The sequence below is a fragment of the Ranitomeya variabilis genome, chromosome 7 (assembly GCF_051348905.1).
Source record: "Ranitomeya variabilis isolate aRanVar5 chromosome 7, aRanVar5.hap1, whole genome shotgun sequence".
Taxonomy (NCBI): domain Eukaryota; kingdom Metazoa; phylum Chordata; class Amphibia; order Anura; family Dendrobatidae; genus Ranitomeya; species Ranitomeya variabilis.
The window spans coordinates 51,502,213-51,514,791 of NC_135238.1; the positions used below are offsets into that span (position 1 = coordinate 51,502,213).

General features: G+C 41.0%; 1 protein-coding gene across 1 annotated transcript in view; it reads right to left on the minus strand.

The window, feature by feature from the left end:
• Window positions 1-1,744: 1,744 nt before the first annotated feature.
• The window catches only part of LOC143785925 (uromodulin-like), a 52,188-nt gene continuing 41,353 nt past the window's right edge, over window positions 1,745-12,579 (minus strand). The window contains exons 13-18 of the mRNA XM_077275069.1: window positions 11,512-11,669; window positions 10,781-11,020; window positions 9,494-9,647; window positions 8,114-8,198; window positions 5,448-5,474; window positions 1,745-2,023 (exon numbers count right to left, since the gene is read on the minus strand). Of these exons, the coding sequence (XP_077131184.1) occupies window positions 1,950-2,023; window positions 5,448-5,474; window positions 8,114-8,198; window positions 9,494-9,647; window positions 10,781-11,020; window positions 11,512-11,669 (738 nt within the window). The 3' untranslated portion in view covers window positions 1,745-1,949. The remainder of the gene's footprint in view (window positions 2,024-5,447; window positions 5,475-8,113; window positions 8,199-9,493; window positions 9,648-10,780; window positions 11,021-11,511; window positions 11,670-12,579) is intronic.

Here is a 12,579-nt window from a genome sequence, read left to right on the forward strand (position 1 = left end):
CCACAGCTGTAGTACAAGGAACTGCCTAGGAGTGGTACCTGGCGGGTACTTGCAACCCAAGCCTGACTCCACCATAAAGAGCTCCAGTGAACACCAGGTAGCCACTTAGCTATGCTCCTTCCTAGGTAACAACAGCCCTGTGGCATAGCGGGTCGAAGAACCACGTGCATCACCTGCAGGTGTGACAGGTTCTACAAAGCCCCAATCTCATATACAGAGCCCTGTTCTTGGGATAAATGGGGATCCCATAGCAACCGGTAGAATAACAGATCCCATACTACTCATGAAGGGCTCAGGTGATGATCCAGAGCACCAGTCAGTGAAGAGGGGAACTCTCTGACGCTGAACCTTGTTTTTAGGATGCTGAGCAGGATGGCACCACATGGCACCACAGATGCGGAGGGCTCAATTCAGGGCCAATTCTAGCTTTCCTACTGATTAAAGCAAAAATTTAAATGGCAGTCCTCCACACAGTGTAATATGCACCTGCAGTGTATAAACACAATTCTGCAATCGTTTTCTGTGATTTGATCTTTACAACGTTCTTCATGTTGTGAACAATAAACTGTCAACGTGAAATAAGATCTTGGGGTGTTTAAAAAGAGATATAAAATCCTGCAATCAGAATGTGATATTACCCTTCTATAAATCACGTGAAAGGCCACATCTGGAATATGGGATCCAGTTTTGAGCTACACATTTTAGTGATGCAGGTTGTTCCCCTTACAGGATCTTTAGCTTTGCTGATCATATGGATAATGATTAATATGACCCCCTCACATTGTGTCACACTCTATTAGAAGAGAGGGTTAATGTTACACAACTTCTATCAGAATATGATCGTTATTTTGGCTGTGAAGTTATGGATGCCTATTAGAACAATGGATGAAGTTAGAGCCAGAAGCATGTAGAGAAAGGCCTCAATCAGATGTCAGAGATTTTTCTCATATGCAAAAAGAAGAGTATTTTTTTTTATCAAAGTTTCATCAGAGTTCGCTCAGTGTGTTAGTTTTTATCACCATTATTTTATCAAGAATTTTTGAAAAAGGATAAAAGAAGATGTAGATTTCTCATATTTTCCCTATCAAACAATCTTTGAAAAGTGGAGATCACACACAGGACATTTCTGTGCGGCCCAATTTTTTTCACAGATCCATGGACTTGCATTGGTGAATGCAGGTAGAATTAGGCTACTTTCACACTAGTGTCGGTACGGGTCCGTCGCTATGCGTCGGCGCGACGTACCGCTGCACGTAGTGAAATTTATGCAAGACGTGGGTATCTGCTGCCCAGTTTAAAGTCCGGGGAGGAGGCGGCGGAGTTTCAGCGGCACATGCGAGGTAGAAAATGGCGGATGCGACCTACGAAAAAACGTTCACTTGAATATTTTTCGTGCCGACGGTCCGCCAAAACTCGACGCATCCAGTGCACGACGGACGTGACGTATGGCCATACGTCGCGATCCGTCGGCAATACAAGTCTATGGGAAAAAAACGCATCCTGCGGACACATTTGCAGGATCCATTTTTTTCCCAAAACGACGGATTGCGACGTACGTCACACGACGCTAGTGTCAAAGAGGCCTAGGGAGTCAGGAAAAAAAAAAGGCACAAAACTAGACAAAAAACCAGACACAAAGACAAAGATTAATTAAACATAATTTTAACAAAACCTTTGCAATCATAATGTTGCCACAAACATTATAAGACCCTTGGCGTGTCAACTGCGAAAAAAAAAACTGATCGAAGGCAGAACTTTTTCTATCATTTATTTTGTTTTTATTTGTAATCAGGTTATAGGTTTTATACACAGATATAGAATTATAGCGTTTTGTTTTATTAATAATTGCAAGATGACATTGAATGTTTCATACATAAGTAGTCTAGTTACATCTAACATCAAACAGTACAGTATAACAATACACTCCTGCTCGGAGGCAAGTGACCAACCTAAAAGGTAAATAGCAATGTTCCAGATAGGAATAAAAGAACAGTTGCCAAGCTTGCCACCATGGGGTATGCACCTGAAAAAGAAAAGATAATACTATAAGAGAAGATTATAAAGATATTCCACAAAATAAATAAATATATACATCACTATAATCTGAGTAGATATTCACATGGAAATGTTAATAGGATACACCAAACAAGTGTGAATGTGCAACTGTGTGTCAATAACTGCCTCCTGGACATCTGTCAAGTCAGCAGTCTTCCCCATGATTGTGGAGCCTACTGAAACAGACTAAGGGACCTTTTTAAATGCTTAGGAAGCCTTTGCAGGTGTTTTTTGTTAATTATTCTAAACTAGACTGTGGCCCGATTCTAATGCATCGGGTATTCTAGAATATGCATGTCCCCGTAGTATATGGACAATGATGATTCCAGAATTTGCGGCAGACTGTGCCCGTCGCTGATTGGTCAAGGCAACCTTTATGACATCATCGTCGCCATGGCAACCATTATGACATCTACGTCGATACTGTGCCCGTCGCTGATTGGTCGAGGCGAATTAGCGGCAGACTGTGCCCGTCGCTGATTGGTCGAGGCAACCTTTATGACATCATCGTCGCCATGCTGTGCCCGTCGCTGATTGGTTGAGGCCTGGCGGCCTCGACCAATCAGAGACGAGGGATTTCCATTATGACATCTACGTCGATACTGTGCCCGTCGCTGATTGGTCGAGGCGAATTAGCGGCAGACTGTGCCCGTCGCTGATTGGTCGAGGCAACCTTTATGACATCATCGTCGCCATGCTGTGCCCGTCGCTGATTGGTCGAGGCCTGGCGGCCTCGACCAATCAGAGACGAGGGATTTCCATTATGACATCTACGTCGATACTGTGCCCGTCGCTGATTGGTCGAGGCCCTGGCGGCCTCGACCAATCAGAGACGCGGGATTTCCAGGACAGACAGACAGAAAAACCCTTAGACAATTATATATATAGACTAGATTGTGGCCCGATTCTAACGCATCGGGTATTCTAGAATATGCATGTCCCTGTAGCATATGGACAATGATGATTCCAGAATTTGTGGCAGACTGTGCCCGTCGCTGATTGGTCGAGGCAACCTTTATGACATCATTGTCGCCATGGCAACCATTATGACATCTACGTCGATACTGTGCCCGTCGCTGATTGGTCGAGGCCTGGCTGCCTCGACCAATCAGAGACGCGGGATTTCCAGGACAGACAGACAGACAGACAGACAGACAGACAGACGGAAAAACCCTTAGACAATTATATATATAGATTACTGAGATAATGACTTTTGGGTTTTCATTGCCTGTAAGCCATAATCATCAACATTAACAGAAATAGACACATGAAATAGATCACTCTGTTTGCAATGACTCTATAGAATATATGAGTTTCACTTTTTGTATTGAAGATCTGAAATATATTAACTTTTTGATGATATTCTAATTTTGTGAGAAGCGCCTGTATATATGTACAATGTATATGTGAGCTTCTAATCAGTGCTGGGGGCATGGTTGGACACAGATATGATACTATTGAAACAACAGCACACAGCCTAATAAGTGACAGATCACTGAATTCAGTGTCCCAGCCCCCTGGTGTCCTCAGATTACATCACAAACACCTGGTGACAGATTCCCTTTAATATATTTGTGTTCAATAAATACATTTATCTATGCTGTTACCCTATTATTATATAGCAGTGTTCAAGCTGAAGTGTCTATACTATAGGAACATGGGAAGTAACAATAGTACAATGTTGCTGTGTTACATAGGTATAGCTACTGCATCTCACATTAGGTGATATCTCTGCACTGAAACTATACTGCCAAGACACATGGTTGCTGATTGAATTGTCTATAAATTAGTGGACAATTTGCAAAAATGTCAAATTTTCTTCAGCTGAAGACTTTGAAATTTCCAAAGAGCATGCAAACTACAGCAACATGTGCAGTCCAGGTGATGTGTTGCAGTACAGTGCTGAATGCAGAGAATAGGAAGAATCTGCTGGAAGCACCAGAACACAATACATATGAGGACCTTTGTTGCATAACAAGGATTCTCATGACAAAATCAAGAAGGGATTAATTCCCCACGTCCTTTTAATGTTGCGATCAATATTGATCATGGTTTTCAAAAGGTCAAATGGCTGAGATCAGAGATTTCTCTGATCTTCACCATTGGAGCAGGCCTAAGACTGTGTATTACAGTCATTGGTCGTGGTTGTGACGGCATAGGCTGACTACTGGAGTCCATGTGATCAGCATGACAGGTATGCATCTCATGGCATGGCAACTGCCTCCTATTTCTGATGAGTATTAGGCTAGGTTCACACTTATACTGTGCTCTCTGCTGAGCACTATGTTGGGGTTTCTTTTGGTGTTCCCAAAAAACAGGATTCTGATGGTAACCCTGACCGCTGTTCCCTTTTATGATGCCTCCGGAGTCACTATCGACACCATTTCATCTTGGCAGTATTCGTCTTTTTCAGACATGCACAAAAATGTGACCTAACACTTTTTTGTTCATGTGTGAAAAAGAAGAATACTGCCAGGACGGAATTCAATGTCCAAAGTGACTTTAATGGCTTCATTTAAATTAATAACTCAGGGTTCCTGTAGGAATGCTATTTTTTGGGAAATCGAACAGAAACCATGACATAGTGCTCAGCAGGGTGCGCTGCAGGAATGTGAATAGGTAAAGAAGTGGGCTGTCACCATATGATTCACAACCCATTTATTAGTCCTTGTGTGGAAAAATGTCAGTCCAAGCCACACAAAAGGAGCTACGGGTGATCACCCAGGGAAAATGTGAAAATAGATAATGTAGCGGAATAGAAAGAAAAGGGTCACACTCACCGGTGCATGAAATTCTTCTTTATTTCATTGACTTAACAGGTATCGGGGGGATAGAACACATCAAGGACGATGGCTATTTCTCACCAAATGGAGCTTCAACGAGTCCTTACAAGTGAATGCGACCCTTTCCTTTCTAATCTGCTGCATTATCGGTATGAATGTGAACCTTGCCTTGCAGTAGGACAGTGTTCCCCAACTCCGGTTCTCAAAAGCCACCAAATGGTCATATTTTCAGGATTTCCTTAGTATTGCCGAAGTGATTGAATTCTTGCCTTTCCAGGTGATGCAATTATCACCTGGGCAATACTAAGGAGATCCTGAAGACATGACCTGTTGGTGGCTCTTGAGGACCTGAGTTGGGCAACACTGCCTTAGGACGTATTGGAACCGTAAATATCAGACCATGGTAAATTTTTAGTATCAATGTTCTAATATGATTGTTGATCTTTATCTTTGTGGTTAGTAAAAAAGTGATGTTGATAACCCTGCCTAGAACGTCACTTTTTATGAAGGATACCAGCAGTACCACCACCATTGTTTATTGCTATATGCCTTTACGAAGGTGAATATTTTCCCAATAGACAAGTTGGAAAATTAATTTTCAGTACTTACCTGCTCCGCTGTTGAGAGTGGTAACATCTGCCAAAACAAGGAAATGTTTGTTAGAGAAAATAAAATGGGGTCATCTTCAATCTAGAACAGACATCTGAGACCACCGGACTGATTTTAGGAACATTTTCCGTGTAAGCCCCAGTAGTCCTTAAGCGCTAGTAGGGGCCCAACAATGAAAAGAAAAGGCAGACCCCAGTAATAGGTGTAACACAAGGTGTCGTGGGAAACAGGTACTACTAAAAGAAAAGAGTAAGGGGTCTCCCACCTCGAAGGAAATTAGAGATGACTGTAGACAATGGAAGAGGAGAGGTGGAACTTGAACATGGTCTTATATCAGTGTTCTCCAAATCCAGTCCTCAAGAGCCACCAACAGGTCATGTTTTCAGGATTTCCTTAGTATTGCACAGGTGATTGAATGCTTGTCTGTCCAGGTGATACAGTTATCACCTGTGCAATACTAAGGAAATCCTGAAAACATGACCTGTTGGGGGCTCTTGAGGACCGGAGTTGGGGAACAATGTCTTATATCATCAGATGAATTTTACTGTGTTAGGTGGATGTCTACTAGGTGCTTGCATTCAGTCTAACTTGCTTTCCACTGTCTGTTTTATGGTAAATCAGTCTTTACTAAAAGAGATGCTAAGACAGATTACAAGAAGTGCAGGGCAGGTCAATCATCATGAAAGGCAGGTTTTTAATCGGCTCATACACAGAATCTTTGCTTGCAGCTACAGGATTTCGCCTGTGTTAAATGTGAGTCAAACAATCCAGACTCTAGAGCAGGCGTGGGGAATCTTTTTTTTCTGCCAAGGGCCATTTGGATATTTATACCATCCTTCGGGGGCTGTACAAATATCATTCTAACTCCGCCCACAAAGAACATCTTGACGCTGGCACTGGTGTCACTCAGGACTAATCTTTCATTGCATGCGCCTCAGTGCTGAGTAGTGAACACTACAAGTGCATGCTCACAGAGCAAGAAAAAATTAAGGGCAGGCAGATATCAAAATATAGCTGCTCCGCCCCAAAGTTCTACGGTCCCCAGGAATATGGCTGGGGGCCAGATAAAAGGTAATCGAGGGTCATAAATGACCCACGGGTCGGAGGCTCTCCACCCCTGCTCTAGAGAATAAACTCTATAATGTCTCCTTTACCATTATTCTACTTTAGCTGCATCACTTTTATCATGTATATGTTACAGGCTCTCTCACCTTTGTATATTTGCTCACAGTTATGTGCAGTGTGCCAGTTTTGTAATACTTGCAGATGAGTGATTTCTCATAACTTATGACCTATTCAGCTTCCATAGCATTTTATTGGTGGAACAGGAGCCAATAGTATGGGTGGAAAGTATAGGGGGCATTACTACATGTTGGAGGCACAAAAGAAGCATTATCACAGGTTGGAGGCACAAGAGAGGGTGTATTATTACTGGTTGGAGGCACGGATAATTCATTATTACAGTTTGCAGGAACAGAGGGGGTATTATTATAAGTTGGGGGCACAGAGACATCTTTGTAGGCCTTCAGGGTCTTAACGGAGAACCGTCAGCGAGTGGGGGCGCCATGTCGAACTTAGGGTGCCAACCTCCGCTGTGAGGTAGGGTAAGTAAGGGAGAGATCACCCCCTCACCATATTAGCCTCTATCCTTTTTTAGTATTGTTTATATTGTTAAGATATACTATTTGGGCTGTTATTGTCTCCTGACCCTATAATATGGGTAATTTTACTTAGGAATATTAAAAGTTATATTTTAGGGTATATGTTTTGCTCTTTTTTGGTCTAAATGTAATTTAACCTCCGGTAATCATTTTGTTTGGTACAAGATTGAAGCCACTGAGGACACATTGTTACAGTTAAGAGGCATTTTTTTCAGGTTGGGGGCACAGAAGAGGAATTATTACTAATGGGATGCACAGAGGGGACATTATTACCAGTTGAAAAAACACAGGGGGCATTAGGTTGGAAAAAGAGAGGAGGTATTATTATAGGTTGATGTCATTGAGGAGACATTATTACAGTTGAGAGGAAAAGAGGAGTCATTGTTAGGGGTTGCAGGTACAGAGAAGGAATTATTAGTGATTGGGTGCAAAAAGGGGCATAATTATCAGTTGGAGGAACAGAGGGGGCATTATTGTAGGTTGGGCGCCCAGAAGAGGCATTGTTACAGGTTGGAGGAAAAGGGGAGGAATTATTACTGGTGTGATGCGCAAAGGGGGCATTATTACCGGTTGGACGAACAGAAGGGGCATTTTTGTATGTTGAGGCACAAAGGAGGCAATTTTACAGGTTGGAGGCGCAGAGAAAGCATTATTACTGGTGAGATATATGGAAGGGCATTATTACAGTTTAAGTAATAACATTAATAATAAAAAACAACAGTAGAGAAGAAGTATTTTTATAAATGTCGGCTTCTTATTGGCCAATGCATGTTGGGAAGTAAGGTAAACAAAGTGCCTGTATGTTGAGCGTGGGCAGACTGCTCACACTGCTCACTCCCTCACCATAGAGTGGATGACGGGAGAAATGTGACACCATGAGGGGGAGATAAACAGGGTAGGAGCAGAAACAGTTTGACATTGCCCCAAGTCAAGTTCTGAATGTTACCAATAACTTTTGTCTGTCACCTAAATTAAAAACACTATCTGCTAATAAAATATACAAACCTTGTCTAATTATAGGGCCCACAACCAAACGGGCATCAGAGGTAACGCTTTCAGAGGTGCTCACAGCTTTCGCACCAGCGCAAACCTAAAAAACAAAAACATTTGAAGCTAGCGTAAAAGCTGCAACAATCACTCATTTTATTCACAGATCAGGTTGTTGTTTTAGTATTTCATCAGTATTTTGAGGCCAAAGCCATGAATGACCCCAATAGAGAAGAAAAAAAGAAAAAAATATAATCAATTTGTGCCACTCCTAGTTTTTGGCTTAGAAATAATTTTCAAATATTGACAAAAATACTGATGTGTGTATATGGCCTAACATGAAGGGATGATCTCATTAAAGGGATTATCCAGGCAATATTCCACCTAATCTTACATTGGGCATGGAGTGATGTTAATGCACCCCGGGCTACATGGTTTCGAAGGCAAAAGTTGGACCGCTGTAGGACTTGGGCTTTTTCCAAAAAATAGGGTCCAAGTGCAATACTCATCGAGCAGCCATGCATGTATTTGCATCTCCAAAACCCGAAATTAGAGTGAGAGAGTATGACTGGGCAACCCTGTTTTTTCTCTAAATACAGACCCTGCAGGGGATTTGGTATTCCATGTAAGCCTGGTTTCAAAACACTCCCCCACAACGCGATGGGTTGTCATGGGATGACAAGATTGAAGACCAAGATTGCTGTGATCTTGGTCCTCCAATGAAGCCCAGCCTATAGGCTTCATAGGTGAATACCATTCTCAGTATATACTGCAGTATTGTGGCATAAAATACAAGTGATCGAATTTCTGAAAATTCAAGACCTGTAAGGTGACTAAAAAATTGTTACATACATTGAAGAATTACAGATCCATCAAGTTCAACCTTCCCAAAAAATTTTCATCACTTAAATAATAAAAAAAAATAGGAATAAAAAAGGTAAAAAAGAAATCTAGACAAGGAATTGCCATAATCATGCTGACCTGGAGAACCATGCTGCCGATTAGTTTTTATCACACAATGAACAATAAAAAAATTAAATAAAAAAAAAAATGGCGGAATTGCAGGTTTTTTATCACCATTTCCACCCACTTTGATTATTTGTCCATTTTCTGCTATATTGAATGGTACTTGAATAGTGTAATTAAAAAATAAGCCCTCATAAGGCTATATCAATGGAAAATTACAAAAATTTACGGCTCTGGAAAGTTAGGAAAATAAAAAAAGCGCAAAAAAATTAATTTGCCCAATGGGTTATAGAGTCCCACTTTTTTACAAATCTATTCTTTTGTCCCTTCAAATGTGAAAGTCACCTGTGAGATCTTCTCGCACATTTTTTTGTTGTTTCATGTAATTGATGCATAAACTAAAGTAGCGAGTAATAGCAATACTAAACTTACCGGTGCGCAGGTCTTATCACAGATATGAATATCACAATACAGATACACAACATTTGAATCCTTTAGATATCCAAAAAGCTGAACAGAAAATTGTGCATTCACAGATTCTCCATTTTTTATCACATTAATAGTAGAATCTTGCTTGCTGGGACAGCTGGAAGAAAAGAGCACGAGCCAATTTGGAGTCATTCAGGTATCAGTATAAGGCACAAATTCAGGGAGTTTAAGGGGTAAAATTTCTCCATGTGGAGAGCACCGAGTTGATGTATGGAGATTTATAGGCCATGCAATGTTCCTCTGGGAATTTAAGTATGCAACTGACCTCTCCTGAGAGGAAGAGGAACACTAGCACCACTTATTGGATGATGCAATCCTAAAAGTCAATATTGAACCTTGTCACATGACTTAGGACTTAAAGCCAAATCAGAAGCTCTATTTACAGGCACGTGTTTCGGGGTGTTTCCCCCTCATTAGTGCAAAGCAGGAGAGCTGATTTGACTGGGTGAGAAGTTTCTGATGGGGGGTCTATCTCCTTATAGAGAGTGCCAAGCAGTGTCAGGCTGGTCCATAAGAGCACCAGCCTACCCACTGACACACAAATGGGTGAATATACCCGATCAGTATCTAATTTTGGAGCTAATCACATTCCACTAAGATCTCTTTTCTGTGAGATGTCTCACAATTACCACATTAGATCTTATTGACAATGCTTCCATACTTACCAGCTAAAGTGTTGGTAACATAAAGATTTTTTAAGATCAGCCCACAAGTAACGCCTCTAAGAATCCCAAATTATATAAAACCACCCCTTTCTGGGAGATATTTATATAAACAAAATTTGCCTGGGTGTTTCTAAAGTTTTTGGGACAGTTCGTGGATCTAAGGGGTAAGGTTTCTCCTTGTGGAGAGTGACATGCCATGTCTGGCACACCAGTATGAGGAGACCTAAAGGCCTTGCATGCTCCTCTGGAAAATTAAATGTGCAAATTATCTCTTCAGAGAGGAAGAGGACTAGAACTCTAGTGCCAAGTATTGGAAGTACCTAGAAGGGACAATTTGTGCAATTTTGGAAGTGTTGTATCTATGTACGTCCTATATGTACAATGATGACAACGATAGGTAAAAGTAGACGTGCATATGATCGCTATGGGTGACGGAGAGTCCTCCGAATAATATCTTCTTATTGGGCCATAGAATCCCAGTCTGGCATATATAATCTATGGAAACCATTGTGACACATCAACAGAGAAGCCTCCTGTATACTAATGAAATACATGAAATACATACCTCTCCTTAATTATGTCGTATTTAGATGTGGCGTTCGCTGAGGCTGCGGCATAGCAATTTGTTATCTGCACTGCATATTGAGAAATGTCTCCGATTTTCAGCATAATTCCTATAAACAGATTGGTCTTAGATGTCAGCAGAACCTCAGATCCTTCATAGGGCGTTGTGTATGCTGAGTCTTTATAAAGAGCCATAGCCACCTCCAGCTTTCCTGTACCTTGAATTTCCACAATGACTGAGCTGTAACGATAAGTAAAGTCTGAGTTATGGCACTAGAATATTTGTTGGGTGACAGAGATACAACTTCAAATTCCTAGCCCAAATGCAAAAATTCTGTAACAAGTCCCTCATCTACCATTTATAAAATTGTCTTCTTGTGTGATAAAAGGGCCATTGGGCACCTTCACGCACCATGATCTGGGTGTCACCGCTATCTATACACCTGATTGTTTTACCCAGAATGGTTATGTCTGTATAATGATTTTTATGGGATGTGACAACATTTATAAAAGATTGCAGAGCAAAATCTCACAATGCAGAAAACCTATAGACAAAAGTGAGTTAAATGTTAGATGCCAAGTGTGAAAAGTTTTGGAATGATGGAAGACAGACATACAAGCGCATGGACAGATCAATTGGATTGACCACTGTGGTAGCTAACAGAAACAGCTACCACAATGAAAAAGATAAAGATTTGTGTACATATATATATATTGTATATACATATTTACCTTGCAAATGGATTCAGCGCTGTTTCGAGGGACAGCCGCATGTCTAGTGGATATGCACAGGAGTAGCTAATGCCGAGCACATCTTCTCCACCAAGTGATGAGTTTGTGTCCATGGACAGGAAAATGGTGTTTTTATAAGTTACATATGTGCTGTTTTTCTGTATAAAAAAACAAAAAACAATATTGGTATTTGATTTTTTGGGCCATTGGTTGCATAGTCCTCACAAGTAGAAATTAATTTGAGCTTACATGTGAATTCAGCAAATTGCAACATTCACCAGGAACCCAAATCCCATGCCCATACCCATCTGATATTCACTCTTCACGTATAAAAACAAATGCCGTACTTATACAAAAAACAGATTGCATATGGATGACAATACAGATGGAAAAATTGCCTGATTTTTCTGAATGAAAATTGGACTAATTTTTTTTAGACGGTTGTGTGTACGTAGCTTTACAGATGTGTATTCTCATGCAAATAAGTAGGGTTTAGTCTGCATCTAGTTACATTTCCCAAAGTGAAAAGCCATTGATCGACAATGAGGGTTAAAGGGTTTTTTTCTCAAGGTCTTGAATAAGTAAAATTGTTAAGTGATTGTAAAAACAAACAACTTTGCAATTTATTTTGTAAAAATTTTCTCTATTCTCAATTTTTTTGCATACCATTTACTGCTTAGGTTAGCAGCCACAGCTGCAGTTGATCAGTGGTGGCCAGGCTCCTCGGCAAGAAGCACAGTGCTTACAAGCTTATCAGAGTTTGGTCAGAGTGTGAGAATAGTGTGTTCTGATTATCTAGGATGAGGAGAAGATGGAGAAAAAGATTTCTCCATCTTCTCCATTCTGTGAGGCCGTGAAAATCGGACTGCATTCCCATGTCATCCGAATGTGTCCGATGTTTCCCACCCACTCATTGACTTGCAGGGCCAAGTGTGACCTGAATATTGGATCGAACTCAGTCATTTTCTTCCTTGGACAAACACTGTCCAAGGAAAAAAATTGAACATGTGCATGGCCCCATAGACTAACATTGGTCCGGGCACAATTCCATATTTTGTCGGATCACAC